General features: G+C 49.4%; 1 protein-coding gene across 3 annotated transcripts in view; it reads right to left on the minus strand.

The window, feature by feature from the left end:
• The window catches only part of LOC309635406 ((E2-independent) E3 ubiquitin-conjugating enzyme FATS), a 250,290-nt gene that overhangs the window by 23,587 nt on the left and 208,991 nt on the right, over positions 1–17,712 (minus strand). For all 3 annotated transcript variants that reach the window (XR_014248824.1, XM_082406622.1, XM_082406623.1), the window contains 2 exons: positions 15,738–15,922; positions 13,434–13,611 (listed from right to left, as the gene is read on the minus strand). Coding sequence is in view for 2 of the 3 variants with exons in the window: in XM_082406622.1 (XP_082262748.1) it covers positions 13,434–13,611; positions 15,738–15,922 (363 nt within the window). In the remaining variant the exon portion in view is untranslated. The remainder of the gene's footprint in view (positions 1–13,433; positions 13,612–15,737; positions 15,923–17,712) is intronic.

A 17,712-nucleotide genomic window follows, 5' to 3' on the forward strand; every position in this document is an offset into this window, starting at 1 on the left:
TATAGATCAATGGAACAGGATAGAAAGCCCAGAGATAAACCCATGCACATATGGTCACCTTATCTTTGATAAAGGAGGCAAGCATATAACAGTGGAGAAAAGACAGCCTCTTCAATAAGTGGTGCTGGGAAAACTGGACAGCTACATGTAAAAGTATGAAATTAGAACACTCCCGAACACCACACACAAAAATAAAATCAAAATGGATTCGAGACCTAAATGTAAGGCCAGACACTATAAAACTCTTAGAGGAAAACATAGGCAGAACACTCTATGACATAAATCACAGCAAGATCCTTTTTGACCCACCTCCTAGAGAAATGGAAATAAAAACACAAATAAACAAATGGGACCTAATGAGACTTAAAAGCTTTTGCACAGCAAAGAAAACCATAAACAAGACCAAAAGACAACCCTCAGAATGGGAGAAATCATTTGCAAATGAATCATCAAAGGATTAATCTCCAAAATATATAAACAGCTCATGCAGCTCAATATTAAAAAAAAAACAACCCAATCCAAAAATGGGCAGAAGACCTAAATAGACATTTCTTCAAAGAAGACATACAGATGGCCAAGAAGCACATGAAAAGCTGCTCAACATCACTAATTATTAGAGAAATGCAAATCAAAACTACAATGAGGTATCACCACACACCAGTTAGAATGGGCATCATCAGAAAATCTACAAACAATAAATTCTGGAGAGGGTGTGGAGAAAAGGGAACCCTCTTGCACTGTTGGTGGGAATGTAAATTGATACAGCCACTATGGAGAACAGTATGGAGGTTCCTTAAAAAACTCAAAATAGAACTACCATACGACCCAGCAATCCCACTACTGGACATATACCCTGAGAAAACCATAATTCAAAAAGAGTCATGTACCAAAATGTTCATTGCAGCTCTATTTACAATAGCCAGGACATGGAAGCAACCTAAATGTCCATCATCCGATAAAGAAGATGTGGCACATATATACAATGGAATATTACTCAGCCGTAAAAAGAAACGAAATGGAGTTATTTGTAGTGAGGTGGATGGAGTTAGAGTCTGTCATACAGAGTGAAGTAAGTCAGAAAGAGAAAAACAAATACAGTATGCTAACACATATACATGGAATCTAAGGGAAAAAAAAAGAAAGGTCATGAAGAGCCTAGTGGCAAGACGGGAGTAAAGACACAGACCTACTAGAGAATGGACTTGAGGATTCGGGGAGGGGGAAGGGTAAGCTCTGACAAAGTGAGAGAGTGGCATGGACATATATACACTACCAAACGTAAAATAGATAGCTAGTGGGAAGCAACCGCATAGCACAGGGAGATCAGCTCTGTGCTTTGTGACCACCTAGAGGGGTGAGATAGGGAGGGTGGGAGGGAGGGAGATGCAAGAGGGAAGAGATATGGGAACATAAGTATATGTATAACTGATTCACTTTGTTATAAAGCAGAAACTAACACACCATTGTAAAACAATTATACTCCAATAAAGATGTTAAAAAAAATAAAATAAAAAGATCTATAAGACAAGTGCTCACAGCCCAGGGTGAGAGCCAGATACACAAGGCCTTCATGTGCCAGGACTGATGTCTACACAGGGAGAGGGCTCATGGCGGGTGCACAGTCCACCAAGGAAGGGGTGGGACTGGGGAGACTTCAGAGCAGGAGACAGCTGAGCTCAATCTTGAAAAAGAAAGAGGTGTCCCAACAGTGGGAGGAGGGGTGGGAGGCGGGTGGCCCAGGTGGAAACACAGCAGGACCATGGGGACCAGCCTGCAGCAAGAGACAGTTCTTCAAGGAATCATACAGCAGGACCTCGTTTCATGAGATGGAAGCCATCCTGCACGCACTTTGCTCAAAAATACAGTGAAAGCCCATCTATCAATTCCCTTTTAATGTAAATTCTACCTTCATAAAATTAAAGTGACTGGTGAGAACAATTTTCAGCTAGCTTATGGGTCTTTTCTGGATTTTCCTTGAAGTTGCACGTGTTCTAATTCACTAATACAGAGGAAAGAAAGGCGGTTGTATTTACCTCCTGTTTTATCATTCAAACACAGCAGGGGTTTTCCCCACCCCCGAAGAAAATTACTAAGGTAAATTGCCTATTTCCGGCTTCCTGGAGAACTCTTCTTTTTTTTTTTTTTTAAAACCTGAATCTCTTGTGTCTAGCTTATCATTGTATCCAAACTACTGGCCTATTGCTAATTTCGTGTGGCAAGGCCAGACACACTGAGCCTGATTCAGGTTAGCAAACAACGAGCTACCGAGATTTTGGTGCTTCTGAGGCTGTTCTTGGGGAGCAGCTGAGTAAAAGCCAAGTCCTGACATCCCATCAATCTCTATAAACACACGCGGGTGTTTATTACAACCCTCACCTCACACATGTGCAAACACGCATGCACATATGGGGACAGGTGGCCTCAACATCCAGACAGCTAGCTAGCTAGCTGTCTGACAGTGTCAGCAGGAGGCAGCAAGGATCCCCCGGACACCAGCATGATTGGTTGTTTATGAGGCCAGGGCTCATTTTCCTCCACACAGAGTCCTTATCTACAGCTCTGATTGCAAAGCTTCATTTTTCCTATGGAACAAGTTATCTAAATGATAATCAAGTTCACACTGGATTTATTAGTGCAGCGCCCTCGCAGAAGCTGATTTTCTGCAGTCACCCTGAGCACTTTGAAGAGTCTTTTAGAATTTGCTTCCCCTAGCTTAAAAACACAAAACCCAAGAGATGCCTGTGGGAGAGAATCCAGCCGGGAGCCAACAAGCCAGTTTGGAATGTAGATGCCAAGTCTACACTGGCCGGCATCTTCTAGGAAAGATAGGCCCTCCCAAAAGGAATGGAAATGGGGTATGTTTTAGGGAAGAAAATCTCTAGAGGATTCTTCTCCTGAAAAGGGGCCCCAGTACATGTGTATTCTAAGGTCACGAGGCTGTTCATTATGTCAGTTTCAAAGCCAGTAAGCAGCTGGCCTTCCTTCCTCTGGAATAATTACATCATGGTCTGCAGGAGTTACATCCAGTTACTTGCACATCATTTCCATTCAGCTCACCTCGCTGGGACCTCCAATTTGCTGACGTGGGCAGCAGCCGAGTGGCCTGCCTTGGACCAATTAACCCTCCAGAAATTAAACGGTGTGCATTACACTGTAGAAAAGCCAGTTTAAGACTCATAGGTTGTTTGCCTTCAAAATGCTCTTGTGATGATAAAATCTTGTGCTGGATAAACATCCTCAGTTTTCTGAAATCCCTTCTATCCTTCTGTGGGATCCTGAATGACAGTTTGTGGATAAGCAACCCATTCTAGGGGCCTGGAAGGCCGGTGGAGGCTGCACATTTCATTTATATAAAAATAATGCTCAATTCCCATTCAGACACAAAAGAGAGATACTAATGTCACAGTTCAGAAAGGCAACGAGCCTCTCAGATCCTTCAGGTAAAGGCATACAAAATTAAGAAATGAAAAATAAACCAGAGGTCTGTGGGGAGATCTATTTCTCTTTTCATGCTCAGGTCAAGAAATGAGATTGACCACAGGCTCCTGGTTAAGATGAGTGAATTGTTCTCTCTGCAGAGAGCTTGGCTCCTGCACAGACAGACTTATCCTTGAGTTTAGAGCAGGATTACTGTTTCAGGGCTTCCATAAACAGGTAGGGTGCTGGGAGCTAAAGGACGGATTTGAGAAAGGGTCTGCCCTTGGGGGAGGGGCTGGTGATGAGAAGGATCGTGGGCTTGCCAATCTGCCAGGCACACTGGCAGCCCACGAGCCTCCCTGCAGATCCTCGTAATAGCAGAATCCTTGATGCAACACAGGCAGATGAGGCCCAGGGACCACGGCTTCAGCTCCTCCACCTAGAGGAACCAGATCCCCAAGTCAAACATCTCTGCTTCAAAGGAGACTTAATACAATCTCCGGTGCCATCCTACTCTCTCTCTTGGACCCAAGAGCTCCGTCGCAAGCTGCTTTCCCCCCTGCCCCCCAGGGTCTTCTCCTTTATGGTTCTAGATTCACTTTACTTGGCTGTCTGCCTGGCCAACTCTCTTCCCAAGGAGCCACCGAACAAGCTGATATCATGAATATTCAGCTCACCCCACTGTCTACAGCATCAGAGATTCACAAACTAACCCAGATCCCTACTCAAGACCAGACACTCACAAACTGAACCCTCGTCAAGGGCTCCCATCAGTTGCCTAAAACGTGCATTTTTCTGGGGCCAGCAAAGCGATATACAGCATTTCCCGCAATGAGCACACTGGTGAATTTAAAGGCAAACCAAAGGAGCTGGACAACTTCACCCAGACTCTAAGGTGTAATGACCCCAGTTCTTAGTGACCTCACTACACACGGCAGGAAATTCACTGTTTGTTTCTGCTTCATGAAAATAATACGAGCATTAGTACATTAAACATCGTGCTTTTATGATGTACCTTTTTTTTTTAATTAATTAATTTTTTGGCTGCGTTGGGTCTTCGTTGCTGTGCGCAGGCTTTCTCTAGTTGCGGTGAGCAGGGTCTATCCTTCGTTGCGGTGCACGGGCTTCTCATTGTGGTGGCTTCTCTTGTTGCGGAGCACGGGCCCTAGAGCACGAGGGCTTCAGTAGTTGTGGCACGCGGGCTCAGTAGTTGTGGCTCACAGGCTCTAGAGCGCAGGCTCGGTAGTTGTGGCACACGGGCTTAGTTGCTCTGTGGCATGTGGGATCTTCCCGGACCAGGGCTCAAACCTGTGTTCCCTGCATTGGCAGGTGGATTCTTGACCACTGCGCCACCAGGGAAGTCCCTATGATGTACATTTGACGCTTCCTTTGGCCTGCCTGACCCCCCATACCGTGAAAAAAGTGTCCATTTGGGATCCGAGTCTGCAGCTCTGGGTCAGTCTAGGCCTCAGCTCGGTGCTCCGTGCCCTGGGACAGGCCACTCAAGCTCGCTGACCTTCTGTACCTCCTCTGCTTGGTGCGGGGACAGTACCTGCTTTAAAGGTCCCTGGCAGGTCTCATGGGATGGTCCGTATGAAAGTGCGCTATGGCCACGGAGACGCCAGTGACAGCAACGATGCAAACTAGCAGCACTCTCCATGAAAGCAGGTCTTTCATCTTTACAGATAAGCAAACTGAGGCCTTGCAGCTCAGTAACTTAACCTCAGGCCTCAGAGTAAATAGGTAAGAGGCCTGAGAACTGAGTCGCTGATGGAATCGATGGGCTGTTTATTCTCTGCAGAAGACGGATGGTTGTGGTTCTCAAGGTGAGGCTTATACTTTCACATAAATGCTAGTAACATCTGTGTGGCTTCTGTTTCCCTTTCCTCCCCTGAACCGGCAGCCTCAGCATCGCTTGGGAACTTGGTACAAATGCGAGTCCTTGGCCCCGCCCCAGGTGAGCTGGACCGGAAATTCTGGGGCTGGACCAGTGGTCTGTGAGTTCACAAGCCCTTTAAGTGATTCCGATGCTCGCTCAGGTTTGCGGAACACTGAGAGAAGGTAAGAGTGATAAGGAAAAAAGCCAAGTCCCTACATGGGTTTCCAGGATTTGAGGAAGGATTGCCAAATATAATACAGGATGCCCAGTTAAATTTGCATTTCAGATCAACGATGAAACATTTTTTTAGCATAAGTTATATCCCATGTAATATTTGGGACATACTTATGCTGAAAGGTGTTTTGATGCTCTGAAATGCAAATTTAACAGAGCACCCTATATTTTCATTTAATGGATCTGGCAACCCTATTCTGAGGGTATGGAGAACCTCTCTTTGCCATGGCAACAGACAATCAGATCACCAGTCCCAGAGACCCCAGTGGCATAGTCTGATTCAGCTGCCTGTATCACTGGGAAGGAAAGCCTCTGCCCTAGTTACACAGTTAGTTCTCTGGCAGTTTATTGCTTCCTCTAGCCATTTTCTCAGCTCTTGGTATGGACAACACCACCCTCCCTGGTTATTTCACATTATGACATTTGTGAAGTGCTTTCCAAAGGGATTTTGACTGGTTCCTCTTTCTCTGTTGGACTCTGTGTTGGGTGACAGCATGATGGCATTGTTACAGATGCCAGGGGAGCCCACATGGAGACAGGTCCAGGGCCTGTCAATGGACAAGCTTCCAGTGAGGCAAGCTGGCCACAGACTGTGAAATCGGCACCACAACCCCACTGCCCAGAGGTTCCCAGGGTCCTCAGTCATCACTTTCTGGAATTGCTAGACCAAAGGGATTCAGATAAGGAGAATAAGACCTCCTTCACACAGTCCCAGATTTCTGTGGGAAATGGCAGATTGAAACTCCAGTTGGGGTTTCTTTAGCAAAACATGGTAGATATTTTTATAAGCAAACATTCCTAGAGCTATATTTCCAAAGTGGAGTCTCAAGAGTCAGGTAAAAGCATTCCAAGGTCAAAGAAGTTTAGAGAACTTATCAGTGCCTTTAACATACATGAGCATTGTAAACCTCCCAGAGACTACAGCATACAAAACAATCTGAAGGTATTGGTCTCCCTCGGGAATGCATTTTGGAGAGTCTAGGCTTAAGGATGCTGGGGACAAAAGTGACAATTGCAGAATATTAACAGTTATAATTCGTTCTCAGTTTTCAAAGTTATTATTTGTGGCTATAGAATAGGACTTTATATATATTGATATATAAAATCTGGTGTACTTTCGCCACATTTTCTTAACAATGTGTGTGTGTTGAATAGCAAGTTTAAATTACTCATATAAAGGAACCTGTAACAACGGCTCAAATCGCACTTCACCATAAAAGAGCAACATCTAGAACGTGTCTGAAAGGCTAGCTGTTGATGTGAGATCCACTGCTCCAATTCCAGGGTTTCCCAGCATTATTTACAGCAGGGGTCCCCAACCCCCAGGCCACGGACTGATACCGGTCCGTGGCCTGTTAGGAACCGGGCTGCACTGCAGGAGGTGAGTGGCGGGCGAGCAAGCAAGTCTTCATCTGTAATTACAGTCGCTCCCCATCACTCGCATTACGGCCTGAGCTCCGCCTCCTGTCAGATCAGCGGCGGCATTAGATTCTCATAGGAGCGTGAACCCCACTGTGAACTGCGCATGTGAGGGATCTAGGGTGCACGCTCCTTATGAGAATCTAATGCCTGATGATCTGAGGTGGAGCTGAGGCAGTGACGCTAGCGCTGGGGAGCGGCTGCAAATACAGATTATCATTAGCAGAGAGGTTTGACCACACAGAGACCATAATAGATCAACCGCCTGCAGACGCATATCAAAATCCTATCAGTGAGTGGCAAGTGACAATTAAGCTGCATCTTACGGAGTAGACTGGACATAAGCAACACACTTCGGATGTCACTGTCTCCCATCACCCCCAGATGGGACCATCTAGTTGCAGGAAAACAAGCTCAGGGCTCCCACTGATTCTGCATTATGGTGGATTGTATAATTATTTCATTATATATTACAATGTAATAATAATAGAAATAAAGTGCACAATAAATGTAATGCGCTTGAATCATCCCCAAACCATCCCCTCCTCCCCCCAGTCTGTGGAAAAATTGCCTTCCACGAAACCAGTCCCTGGTGCCAGAAAGGTTGGGGACCGCGGATTTAGAGAACCACAAAATACCATGATTTATAGATGATGAATAAACTTTCATTCTGGTTGCCAAGTAGATTTATATCCTTAGTGTCACTGCAAGGTTTATTACTGAACTGCACTGTGGGATAAAAGGGAAATCATTTGGAAAATAAAATCCAGGCAATTGGGAGAGTTCCCATAAAGACATTTTTCCTTACCATTCTACAATTCTGTGTTTAATTATTTTAATTAGAATAAAATAGGTCTACTTCTAATCAACAGACATAAAGTGATCTTTTTTTCCCTCGTTTCTTAGGAAAAGACACAACACAAAACCTTTATCACTGGTCCGAGAAGGACACCAGTAATAGTGTACGTGCAAATATCTTTGAATTAGGGAAACAGTCTTTTAGCTAAATCATGCTTCTTGTTTTCTTTGCAGACTGATGAAGTAACAATTGACTTTTATCTGATAAGCGCATTTAAAATTCCTTTGTGAGTAATATTGGGAGAACTAGCCCCAAATATTTGTTCAGAAGATTGATGGAAAAACATTCATGAGATCAGATCAGCAATAACAGGGGCGGTGTGGCCAGTGCTAGCTGCGTGATGAACAGCACATTTTTATTACTGCAATGACTTCCCCAGCCATCTCATATCTGCTGGGTCACTTTTCTAGCTACATGCTCAGAGAATGCAAATTAATTTTAATACTTGCTCCAGCCAAAAATCATCAGTGAAAGCAGATCAGCTGGAGAAGGAATTCTGCAGTGCCTTCAGGAGAATTCCACTCCTGTACTGTGGTCCGTGATTTAAATGGCTGTGCTTGGCTCGCCTTGGGAAGTATGGATAATGCAATTCAGATTAAGTTAGTCTGCTTTGCTACACGCAGCAGAGTTTCCCAGAGTCACCTGGTGTGGTGTGTGCCCACTGGCACTTAGAATCCAGGGAGATTTTTCTGGCACACTCACATGGCTATAATCCAAAGTGAAAAGGGAAGAAGGTAGACCATGTAGAGAGATACAAGAGACAGGAGTGCTCCAATGGAAGAGGTGGGGAGGTGGAGACTGGATGGGAGTAGTCAGGGAGGGCTTGCTGGAAGAAGGGTTTTCCTGAAGCCATCTTCCTGATGGGTTTCCTACACACTCACAGGTTAAGAAGACAATCTGGAAGAGCCAGGAGGACCAGGCCAACCATTAGAGGGGACATAAACTGAGACGGAGGCAAGCCACCCCGAGCTGTGTTTGAACACTGCCCAGCTTTCCTGCTGGCTGCAGCACTGAGTACAGAGAGCAGCAGTGATTCACAGTGAGCAAAGTGCTGAACTGAGACGTGGACGTCACCACGCAGCCCAGGTCACGCTTTACAGGAGTCACAGGGAAGAGCCTTGGGGGTAAGAGATTAAGACAGAAGCTAGACTCGAGATGGACTACGGGGGTTAGGCAGGATGTTGCAGGGCAGAGGGGAAGAGGGACAGACAGGGCTTCTATCAGGAGGTTTGGGGGCACTGATGGTGAATGTTCCCGGAGATAAAGAAGGACAGCCAATGAGACCACCTGGGGAAGGTAGGCAGGCGGGCAAGTTAGGCTGGGAGGGGTCTGGCTGCAGGGTGAGCATGGAGTCCAGGAAGGCTCGAAAGCTGAAGGTGGCGCGGCCCCGGCTGGGGGAGTCGCAGTGAGGGCAGGATAACGCCCAGACTGGTCACCAGGAGATACCGACTGAGCCCCTACCTACGGGTGCTGTACCACCTACTAACTGCAGGTGCTAAACTGCCTACTACCTGGGGGTGCTGTACCTGATGCTTCCCACCTGCTTTCAGCCCATCCTCCCTCAAATGCATCCTGCCAGGCAGAAGCAATGACTGATTCTGGAACTCTCTAATTCCAGGTTACGGTCAGCCTTTCAAGATGACCAGTCCCTCCCCCCGGGACCCCAGGAGCTGTGCAGAGACTATGGGGAAGCCCCGCCTATGCCCCAGGTAACTCAGGGGACATGGGCAGGTGGAGCCCTGACTGGGGAAGGAGAGTGAGGCCCACAGGTTAGAGAGTCAGTACCTCAGACGCTGAGAACAAAGGCCGGCCTCCCGCCCTCTTCCTCCAGCCTCCTTGAGGCTCATCTCCTCTCCACGACTCGGCAGTCACCACGTCCCACCGATTCCATCACCTAGGAACCTCTGCATCTGTTGCCCTTCGGCATTCCACTGCCTTGCCCTAGTCTGCCTTCATCACGCCTTGCCTGGAGCTACATAGCCTCAGCTTGGACGGCAGAATAAGGAGAAACCCAGAAGCAGCGTATACAATGCCTGGTAGCCCCTTGGACTCCTCTCCGGCGCTTCCGTCTCCCCGTCTGCTCCCCACCCCCATTTTACGGTCCAGCCACAGCTGAACTGAGCACCCAGCGACCTCTCCCTACAATGCTTCCACATCCTCCCCCAGCACCTCCCGCCCTCCCCACCCTGCCCCACGACTCACCCTCATAGTCTCTCCTCATCCTAATGCAGTACGAGGTCTCCTCCATCAGGACCATATCCCAAGGTGGGAGCAAGTCCACCACCTGTGGGTTGCCATGGCAACCCCCTTTCATGGCACGTAGCAAATTCCAAGGTCATTGCCTCTTTACCTGTGTGCTTTCCCCAAGAGGTGGGGAGGTCCCTGAGACCAGGGACTGTGGCTGGCGCACAGTGGGTTCTCAAGAAGGGTTTGCTAAGAGACGGATGAAGATGTTCCTTGTGTCACTGCTGGAGCCAAGCCCAGGCGGCCCAGGTGGCTCCTGGATAAGGAAAGAGGCCAGGCATTTGTTGGCTCTGGGAACTCAAGCTACAGAAGATGAGTTATTAAGACAGGCTGGGGTTGTAGGCAGGACCTTTATAATGCTGCTTTCCAGACTCGCTCTGGTCCCAGCTGGTCCTGAAAATCCCCCACCTCCACACAGGGAGCCAACTGAACACTCACACACATGAGCATGCACATGCGTGTCCACACACGTGTGTCACTGCCCCTGTGCCTTAGAGGCTGCTCAGGATTCATTAGCCAACAGGAAGCGGAGCTGGCCCTCTGGCCCTCGCTGTAATTGTCCTGGATATCAGGTGCGCGCTTTGCCAGCAGCCCCTCCGCAAGTGGGTGTTTGTCAGCTGCCAGAGGTCCCACCCGAACCTCTCAGGTCTGTGCTGGGCGGGCCCTGATCAGAGGCAGCTATCTCAGCTCGGAAAGCAATCCGAGTCTTCCCTCTAACAGATGTCTTGACACTGTAGCCGGAGCTCGTTCACGAATATGATTTATTAACTAATTTAGCGTGTAAGAAAAACATCTGCATCTCGCTTTTATCATCTTGCCAGCAGACAGGCTGAAGACAAGATGTGTACTGCAGACTCGATTAATGGAGCCTTAAGCACTCCCTGCGCTTGTCCAGAGCTCGCACAAGGCTCTGGTTTCAGAAGTTGTCTGATTGAGCCGACCTAACACAAACAAACACGAGAGTAAACCTCTCATCAACCATCAATACCGCGGGGATCGGAAGGGCGGCCATGAAGTCGTGCGCTGAAGCCTGCCCAGAGCATTCTAGTCATCAGGAGCGTCTCGGAATTTGGGTAATAAGAAGGTGCCTCGGTTATTTAAGACTATCGACTGGGTCTGATCACCTTTTATTATTATACACGATTTTAAGATTTTCATTCAAAGGAATGTGAACATGTAAGGATGATATCTGTTTGGGGCAAAACATCACCACTGGATGATGGAGTGGATAGAACTGTCTCCCCAAAAAGATATGCTCAAGCCCCCTCCCTTGTATCTGTGACTTGATTTGGAAATAGGGTCTTTGCAGATGTATGCAAGTTAAAATGAGGTCATACTGGATGAGGGTGGGCCCTACTCCAATGACTGGTGCCCTTATAAGAAGAGGACATTTGTACACAGAGACACACAGACACAAGGGAGACAGAGGCGGGGATTAGAATGACGCATCTATAAGCCAAGCAATGCCAAGGAATGCCAGAAGCTGCCAGAAGCTACCGGAGCGAGGAGAGGGGCATCGGATGGATTCCCACTCTGAGTTTCAGGAAGGAATCAATCCTGTGGACACCTGGATTTTGGACTTCTGGCCTCCAGACTATGAGAGAATCAAGTTCTGTTACTTTAGCCACCCAGTCTAGGGTCATTTCTTACAGCAGCCCTAGGAAATGGATACAGGTGACCAAGGCAGCTTCCCTCTGATATTTGAGATGATGATAGTCCAGAACACTGAGGCCCACGGTATGGCACAGCCGGAAGGCAGCTGGCCCAGGGGACGAGCAGGAATGGCCCCATGAATAACAAGTTCCCAAATGTCCATGCGTCTCCATTTTTTTCTACACAAAGTGACGGGAGCTGACCGAAAAGGAAGACTCTTAGCCACCATTTTTTGTGTATACGCATGTTGAGCTCTAACGTGACACTGTTTTATATTTGTTGACAACACATTTGTTTATCTAACCATTTGCATCAAGCAGGATCTTCAAAAACTTTGAGGCCAAGTGGCCCACACACCATGGGCACCCTGGCAGCCCTCCCCAGAGCAAGCCTGGACACTGAAGGCCCTGGGGGGACCCCCAGTTGTAACTGACACTTGGTGCCTCATGGCAACCTGAGAAATCTGTACCCGAACCCAGATTGCTCTCTGTGGAGCCAGAAACTAAGGAGCCGCCAGAGAACACACCCAAATAGTCTATATCTGCCAATCGGCTTCCAAAGCCGGTGAGAGACACCACATTTTCAAGCAGGGAAAGTCTTTGCACATGTATTTTGTTGATTTCCTTTTCTTAGCATCCTGGAAAGTGTTACTGGGGCTGAGCAGCAGGTGTACTACTAAATCCTTCACCACGAGAAGGATGCGTTCAAGTTGCCCTTTCTGGGGTCTTGGACGACACCCCCAGCAGAACTGCGGGGGACTGAGGGGGACCTAGCCTGCCCGTGGTTAATAGGAATCCTATTCCAACCCCTCTGTCCTCTGTCCCCCATTCCCCCTGTAAGATCTTGGTAATATTTGCTAAGCTGCATTTTATTGAATATGGTTATTTCCCCAGAGGACTTTTATTCAGAATTAGACCCATGATTTCACCTCCTGGGGGCCAGAACATTTTTCTAGGAAGAAAGATCTTGTTCCTCTATCCAAAGAAATAAAACGGAGGTTTCCCCAGGCCTCCAGATTTTAAGATTTGAGTTGGCAGGCCATCAGAATATGCTCCCATGTCCCCATCTGTGCCCTTGTCTCTTCTTGTTATTCTCACTGGTTTAATAGTCTGTTTATAAGCTCCACGAAGAAAGGACGGAGGCCAGCCTTGCTCACTGCACTCTCCCCAGCTCCCAGCATGAGGCCTGGCCCAGAGAAGGGTCCTGGCCCAGAGAAGGGTCCTGATAACGCCTTCTCCAGTGAGTCAGTGAGTGCTGTCCTTGCAGGGTCAGTGCGACACCGGTCTCCCTGCGCTTGGAAAGCTGGCCATCCCTTCTCTGAGCTCACAGCAGGAAAGGGGTTTCAAGATGATGAATGTTGATATAGACAAACTGGAGTCAACCTCTCACCCTGAGACCTGTTTTGCAATCTATCAAGGGCAAAGGGCACCTCTTGCAAATATCTGTTAAGGAGCCAAGAATTTGAGCCGGCTACCCTGGGCTGCTACTTTCCCAGCTAAAGTGGTAAATTTGTGTCCCAAGTTATTTCTGCTGAGTTCAGTGCCTGTATATAATCTCTCAAGATGGGCTGGCTTCCAGGGCAGGCTGTATGACCCTGAGGTTTGGGTACCTGGGCGAACATGAGTCCTGCATATGGCAGGGACACCATTTGGACCACCAGCTTGGGTGAAGGTCCCAGCCCCAGGATCCGGCAGTCTCACCAGCCCTCCCGAGCCACCTGTAGCTTACCGCTAAGAGGGTGGGGAACGGTGAACTGCTTCTTATTGGCGCGGACAGGAAGGAGACTCTGCTTCTGGCCCAGGCTCTCCTTCCGCTGGGCTTTTCTCTGCTGTACCATGTGTTCTAGCTTCTTCAGACGTTCTTGCGAGCGAGAAATGAACTGAGGTTTGCGGACTTCCAGGGCCTCCTAAGAGGAGCCAAGAAAGCATTTTCTTTTTAAGAGAAAGGACGCAGAAAGGCAACACATCTGTCTGATCGGGTCAAGAGGCTGATGCATGAGCACGTCCCAATTTTCTCCCAACACCTCATGGAAAGATGGCAACAGACACGTTGATAGCACAGGTCTCAGTCAGCACCAAGGGCCCCACTGCAGCATGACTTATAGTTACCAGCATCAAACGGTGAGTGCAAAGGCACACCTCCACCCGTTCCTTCTCCTACCTGTCAATTAATCCATTTCCAAAATCTGAACGCCCTAAATTCCATATTCCAAAGCGACACGGGTGGGAAAGGAATGGAGGCGTTACGAGTCAGCTGCTTCTGCAGGGAGCTGGACGCCTTAAGAAGCACAGAACCAGATCACCCTCCCAGCATGAAACGTGTGTCTTTTCAGGAGAAACAGTAATCATAGCTAACGGAAACAGCTTCTCCTCCCAGGAAGAAAGAGCTGGCAGGAGAGCTCTGCCTTTGCAGAATGGCTCTGCAAGCTCCATAGGGGAGGTCAGAATTCCCGTATTTCCTCTTCGGCCTCATCTCTCACTGCAACCACCACTCCGTGAATGGACGAAGCCCCCAACACAGATTTACTGAAAAGGAGTAACCACCACTGATGCACTCTGCTCTGTGCTAGACACTAAGCTCAATGCTTTATGTGTATTTGTTGTCTGAGAATCCCCGCATTGATTCTGGAAGGCAGATACATTTATCCCCATTTGACAGAGGCAAAAACTGAGGCTCGTCGTAATTTGGTAGATCGCCTGGCGACCCTCAGCTGTGGGTGTCCCATGCTTTTCCCACCCTGCCTTTCACTGTCTTAACCTGATATTCCTTACAAACCACTGTTCAAGTTGATCCCCTGCCTGGAGTACCATCCCCAGCTACACCCATCGGCTCAAGTCGCGGTTCTCCCAGTAAACTGCTAGGTCTCCCTGTTCAGCCTGAGCATAGTGGTACTTCACGGACCACCCCGCGCGAGCGATTCACGCACACGTATTGTCATGCTAGGCTGTGAGCTCCCGGATGGCAGGTGCCCAATCTCCTCCACATCGCATCCCTTACAGCCACTGCCCCAGCTCTGCAAATAGCAGGTGCTCAGCACAGGCCCTCTGGAGGTGCTGCCATAGTGCAAACGTCCTCTGCCTCATTCCTCTCCCAGCCCTCGGGGAGCTCAGAGTTTCCAGGGAGAGGGCGACGTGGGCTCCATCCGTGTCGTGTTTGCGCCCCTAGCGGCTGTGCCAGGAAAGGAGTCTCTTGGCCAGTTGGCCTCCAAGGTGCCAGCCCCAGGTCCCAGGCACGAGTCACTGGGGCCTGGAGAGAGGGCCCCTGGGGACGGCCTGTGGGCCCCCGCGTGGCTGCTGCCCCTGCTGCCCGCCCTGAGGCTGGAGGCTCAAGCTGCTTTGGGAGCACGTGAGTCTCTCACGGCGGGACCAGCGTGGGGACAGGGGTGCAGGGCGGGCAGGTGGGGCCCGCCGCACATCAGCAGGGCTGTTGTCAACGCACCACGTGTCTCCCAGACGGCGTAGCTGGCTTCCTCCGGATTGTTTGTCCTTCTAATCTTTATGTATTTTTTGAACTTTAAAAAATGTGTACATATTACTTCTACAACTGGGGAAAGACACAAAATGAGAGCTTCCATATCCTTGAACTCAAGGCCATGACTTTGGGACTTCCTTAATCCTTCAAAGGCTTATGTTCTTATCTGAAGATAGGGTTGTAGGGCCTCCTGCCTCACGGGGGTGCCATGAGGATGCAAGGCCCTGACGCCCATGAAGTGACCGCCCCCCCCCCCCCCCCGCCCCATGTCTGGGTATCAGAAAGTTCTCAACAAATGCTGTCATTGCTCCAATCACGGTCACTGCTGATGTTAGGCGATCCCCATCCTAGCCTGGTGGAGTAGACATCATCATCTCCTTACTCAACATGGTGGAACAGAGGCCCAGAGAGGTTAGGGGACCTGCCCAGAGTCACACAGCCACCAGGAAGCTGAGTCAGGTCTCCAGCCTCAGAAGCAGAAGTGAGGTCATATGCCCACAGGCTCCCCGGGAAAAGTCTCCCCTTGGTGGGAATCACGCTGAGATGCATGGAAGGCCTTACCTGCAAGGTCAAGGAGCTGGCGGGCATTTGCTGGCTCTTGGAACAGTCTTCCTGCAGCTCGTGGGTCTCTGGTCCCCGGGGGGTTTCTGGCTCAGTGGGCGCTGGCTCGGGCTCGGGCATGGTGGGCTGCTCACTCTTCTTGCATTCCTTTATTTTAACAACCAAGTCACAGCACGTGTAATCTCCTGGGAGAGAAGATTAGAATTCCATTTAGAGAGCACCGAGTGATTTTCTCCTGGCTCCTCAACTCCATTAGACAGAGAAGACAATTTTGAAAATAGAAACACCAGTGGGTTATTAATGGGCCTCGTTAAGCCCACGAGATCACGCCTCATCACAGACCCCCAGCTGCCCTGGTCGCGGGGAGGCATGTTTGCAGGGAGCCAGACCTTGAGACTGGCTAATGACGCCGTGGAGGTATTCCCTTGGCTTTTGACGTTCAAAATGCCTTTGCTCCCGATGCAAAGAAACTTCTTCTATTCTGCGCTTCCTATTAAGTGTGTCCTGTACAGTTATTTCAGTTGGGTTGTTTGGGGACCGTGTATTAATTTATCTTACGTTTGCTACGCTAATGATGTAAGACAGAGGAACGGTGTTCAATTACCTATCCCTCCCCTTAATCTATCAGAGACTAGCCCTGGCTTTACATTCATAATTGGAACCCTCTCTGTCTCAGCGCGGGATCGGGCCCCATCCTGAGGCCATTTTGACGTTCCTTGGTGGAAGAGGTCAGAGGGTGTGTTGATGCCACAGCACTTCGGGCAGGGCTGCCTCTGGGGTGGTGAAAGTGGGCGATTCACACGTGTTCGCTTACCACTTACTGACTGACTGCTCCCGCTGGAACGCAGCGTCTGTCCCAGCACGCTCTTCCCGCCCGGGCTCCCCGGCTCCCCTCACCACACGAGCCCTAACCACAGCCTTACCAACGCTCTCCGGTTCTCAGACTCACTGGCGGTCTCCTCACTCCTCGTGCACACGCCTTCGCATCTCCACGAAGCCCCTTTGGTGCCCGCCCAGTGACCTCCTACCTCTAGGCTGAGCCTGAGATTTTCAGGAAAATACCCCCCCTCCTGCCTCCTCTGTGTACCTGCCGCGGGGCACACTTCACACACGCGGCAGCATCAGCGGGCCCGTCACAGGATGCTTTAACCCCACAGGCCTGTGACTCCCTTGAGGGCTGGACCGCGTCATACTCACCATGCCTCTCTCCACACCGCCAGTCCAGGTGCCCAGGAGCAGCTAGTTCTGTTGGGAGTGGAGAGGTGGCCACAGGACGCATCTCCATGGTCCCATGAATCTCTTAACTGACCCCTCATTATAACCTCCGCCATTCACACCCAGATCCTCTGTGGTCTGGACCAGCTGTCCTGTCTCCACCCAAAATCCATCAATGTTCCCTGCTACCTACAAACCCTACAAGGAGAGTAGACTTCTCATGGCTCGTTCATGGTGGGTGTTGCCCTCCAGCTACCAGTTTTGATGCTCTACCAACAACATGCTGTTTAGAGGTTCGCAAATCCTTCTCCTTGTTCTTCTAAGCATTTGCTCCAGTTTTTTTCTGGAGATTTCCCTGTTGCTCCCCCATCCCTGCTTCAGGCCTAACCACTAACCCAGATATCTGGCCCCCAACCCCCTCTGGCTAGAGCTAATTACACTTTCCGTGGTACTGTTTCCATCTCTTGTGGACCTTTAGTCTAGCTCACCCTGTACTCAGGGAAGCCACGGCTTCCTCCCATCCTTCCCCACCACAGATCCAGCGATGCAACGGCAGTCCTGACACACTCATCCCCTCCAGTGCTCACGACAAAGCCTTGTCCATTATCTTCACAGTCTCCGCCACTGTGGCCAGACCTCCCCAGTGGCATGGCCTGTACTCATCTCTAGCCAGCCTCAGCCCCCCTGCCTGGCCCTCTCCCATCCGTCCTCCACATTGTCCAGGAGACAATCACCTTCACAGCAAATCTAATTAGGTCTC

The sequence above is a fragment of the Balaenoptera borealis genome, assembly GCF_965194805.1.
Source record: "Balaenoptera borealis genome assembly, chromosome: 10".
Taxonomy (NCBI): domain Eukaryota; kingdom Metazoa; phylum Chordata; class Mammalia; order Artiodactyla; family Balaenopteridae; genus Balaenoptera; species Balaenoptera borealis.